Source organism: Nicotiana tomentosiformis, chromosome 2 (genome assembly GCF_000390325.3).
Source record: "Nicotiana tomentosiformis chromosome 2, ASM39032v3, whole genome shotgun sequence".
NCBI classification, from domain to species: domain Eukaryota; kingdom Viridiplantae; phylum Streptophyta; class Magnoliopsida; order Solanales; family Solanaceae; genus Nicotiana; species Nicotiana tomentosiformis.
Genome location: NC_090813.1, coordinates 177,197,066 through 177,200,407, shown reverse-complemented (window position 1 = coordinate 177,200,407; position 3,342 = coordinate 177,197,066). Strand labels below are relative to the sequence as shown.

Sequence of the window (3,342 nt, the reverse complement as noted above, 5' to 3'; positions counted from 1 at the left end):
CATGGAAGCAGTGGGAAATATTCATAATCTGGATATAAACATATGAATATTCCCACGAAAATTAGTGGAAAATATTGAAATTGTGGGGAAAAAAGCATAAAATTTCCACGGAGTCAGTGGGAAATCTGAAAAATATTTTCATGCCCAAATCTGTTTTTAGAACTACACCACCTGTCAAACAGAAAGTACAACCAACAATACAAGACTAAATACAATTAAGCATTCAAATACCAAATTCAACATGCAATCCAATTCATTTCATAAACAACAACTAATCAATCCATTTCATAATTAATCCAACTAATCCAAAAGTAGAACAAAAACTCAAAAAATCTAACATTCAATATTCAACATCCAAGTACCATCCAATACAAGCTAATAAAAGAAACTACTCCTTAGTTATCATCAGATGCTGAAAAACGGGGAACAGGAAATGTACCAGATGCTAAGAGTGAGTTTATCAGAGACATGAGACTTTTAACATCACTAGTGACAAGTCTTAATGGATCATCCTTTCGCCTATCTTCTTCCTCTTCCTCTCTTCGCCTATCTTCTTCCTCCCTTCGCTTTGCCTATTCTTCCCTTGCACCCCTTTCTTAAAGATGCAACTCTGTAATCTTTGCTACCTTCCTATTCAATTGCTCAAACTCATCCAGATCAACCGAGCAATGTGACGAAGAATAAGAATCAGACAATTCAGAAGTACGACGGCCGATACTAAACTCTGATTCAAGGCCGTAGACTCTCCCCTTATGCAGCCACCAGCTGCCTTAATCCACATGTCCATGATCTCCTCTTGGGTTGGTTGGATTTGCCTACCTTGATCATCAATCGACTGGCTTTGAATGAACTCTTCCAAGATTCGTTTGAAATTATCCTGTAAAAAAATTACAATTATTATAAAAGTAAATTTGATTGAATATGGATATCGGCGGTGCCAAAAGATCATTATCACCTTCATCGTGTCATTATCACCTTCATCGTCATGCCAATTTGGCCTATTTCTCAAACATAGCACATGATGCTCAAAATAATATGAATAGAAATGAGAACTTTCTTTCACTAGATATGCTTCACATATTGATCCCTCAATCTTGGATTTTTGTTTCATCGTCCGTTTACATTTGCAAATAGTCCTACATAGCATAATTTTAGACGGGAAGAAGTGTAATCAAAATACATAACGGAAAAATAATTAATGATTATTACCTCTCAAATGGATACATCCATCTACATTGAACAAGCCCTCCAAGTCGTGCCTCTCTTACAAGATGAACTGGGAGATGTTCCATTACATTGAAAAAATCACATGGAAATTTTTTTGCCAGTTTATTTATGATTAAATGGATGTTACTTTCCATCAAAACTAGATTTTTCTCCCCATGAACTGTCCACACATAATAATATTTTCTAAACCTATTTCTGTAAAGATGAACTTTAACATCCTCCGGTATCAATAACTTTATACATTTGCACTTAGCACAAGGACATCTGATTGTTCCTTCATTACGAAATTCAGGAAGTGTTTTTGTATAAGCAATAAATCCTTTAACATCTTCTACAAATTCTTCCTTTAACCCACCACGATTAGGATGATTTCTATCATACATCCATCTACGATCTCCTTCCATCTATTACCCAATACAAGATAAAATAATTAGATAAAGAAATAAATAATTTATTTAATTCACTAAGTGGAACGTCACGAAACAATGTTTCATAAACTTTCCTTATACATGAAAATTGATAAAGATGACTACTTTGGATTTGACCACTATATACTGATCATGTACTATATTTTCTTATATTTTAGTTGATTAATGGTCCTTGTTAAAAGATAACAACACAAGTCGACAACCAAAAAAATTAAAGTGTGTATTTTAAAATTTTTAACTTTCTATCTCCATTTCTGGAAGAGCCCTACGCATTTATAAAAAGAAAAGGAGAACTTTATCATAATACTTTAACATTTATACTCTTAGGATACAATGCATGTAACAAGAATAAACTTTCATTTTTACTCTTAATATCATTTTTATATAGCAACATAAATTTCACAAATTGTTTAAGGCCAATCAATACACCTTAAAGTTCAATCTTAAGATTTTTAGTAGTGAACACATTGTACTTTGAAATTATAGTTTAAAAGTTTTATATTTCTATCAGGTGGCAGTATTAATTCTCTATTCTTGTGACTTCTTCATAGTATAAAATGAGGCAAAGAAAGTTACTATGCTCATATTTTGCACTAAGCTGTAGTCCCGTAGCAAGAATATGGATCATATCAAGCATGTGGAAACCCAAATAGGCAAATATATATATCCTCGTTCCTCCAGATGAAGAAAAAGCACAATTCAAATATTCTTTTATTCGCAATCAATTATAAGCGTACGTAACACAGCACTATTATCCATTTTGGAATATTAGATGAAAGTACTAAAAGAAAACATAATAGTTAATACACCAACTTAAGAGGTACTAACAATCAAAAAATAAAAGATAAGATAGTGCTTTTTGTGTGAAATATCGATTTGAGGCATGAAGGTGCTAATTTAGAAACATGATTTTAACTTACCAAATTCTCAGCACCAGGAAAGTTTCCGTGTTTGGCAAAATTGACAACAAGCTCAAGATTATTCAACTGCAACAAAAAATATAAAATTTTATGTCTTTCATGGTCATAGATTACCAAATTTTACAGTACTGGAAATGCATCTATAGAAATATATATGACACACATAAACTCTAATGTAAAACAATTGAGCCTTGTAGTTTACCATTATTATTATCACTAATACTTTTGGATCAAACACTATCATGGTTTGTTGTCCTTGTAATATTATGAACATAAAGTTCAACATCGTGATTTAACATTACCAATGAGAACTGCTTGTCGAGTACCTGAATATTTTCTGAAGCAGTAATATAATTCACACACACAGCCGAATATTTTCTGAAGCAGTGATATAATACATTGTTTACCTCCAAGTCACTGGTAGTATTGTGATCAGATGCATGTGCCTAACACTCAGCAGACTCTAGTAATTTGGATCTAAAAAGATTACAACCTTTTCAAACCCTTAACCTATACCGAATGAAATATGACAAGGATCTAAGAAGATCATAGGAGTCAGGATGCCCAACTTGCTGGATGCTCAATTATGTGTAGTACATGGCAGTTGTAATGGTGGGGACGGTGAGTTAACGGGCCAATGATGATTAATTTTAACTTTTATATAATTTCCCGTAAAAAAAGATTTATATAATCATCAGTAATAATAATAACTTACAAAATAAGATGGGTAATTTACTAAAAAGGACTAAAATGCACTGATAATATAA

General features: G+C 32.4%; 1 protein-coding gene across 2 annotated transcripts; it reads right to left on the bottom strand.

The window, feature by feature from the left end:
• Window positions 1–235: 235 nt before the first annotated feature.
• On the bottom strand, window positions 236–3,118 carry LOC104107239 (uncharacterized). Of its 2 annotated transcripts, XM_070196347.1 has the most exons (5): window positions 2,983–3,118; window positions 2,576–2,641; window positions 1,210–1,631; window positions 956–1,136; window positions 236–877 (listed from the first exon to the last, which is right to left on the bottom strand). In XM_070196347.1, the coding sequence occupies exons 3-5, from the start codon at window positions 1,629–1,631 to the stop codon at window positions 635–637; spliced, it is 846 nt and encodes a 281-aa protein (XP_070052448.1). In that variant the 5' UTR covers window positions 2,576–2,641; window positions 2,983–3,118; the 3' UTR covers window positions 236–634. The 2 variants fall into 2 exon arrangements, with proteins under 2 accessions (XP_070052448.1, XP_018630022.3); XM_018774506.3 differs by lacking the exons at window positions 2,576–2,641; window positions 2,983–3,118 and having other exon boundaries at window positions 1,210–2,569.
• Window positions 3,119–3,342: the final 224 nt, after the last annotated feature.

Bases quoted from the DNA above. Each gene is read 5' to 3' on its own strand.
- LOC104107239 (XM_070196347.1), bottom strand. From the start codon at position 1,631: ATGGAAGGAGATCGTAGATGGATGTATGATAGAAATCATCCTAATCGT. The intron at 1,137-1,209 runs GTAATAATCATT...TATGCTATGTAG, and splicing joins TGGATGTATCCATTTGAGAG to GACTATTTGCAAATGTAAAC. The intron at 878-955 runs GTGATAATGATC...ATTTTTTTACAG, and splicing joins GTGATAATGACACGATGAAG to GATAATTTCAAACGAATCTT.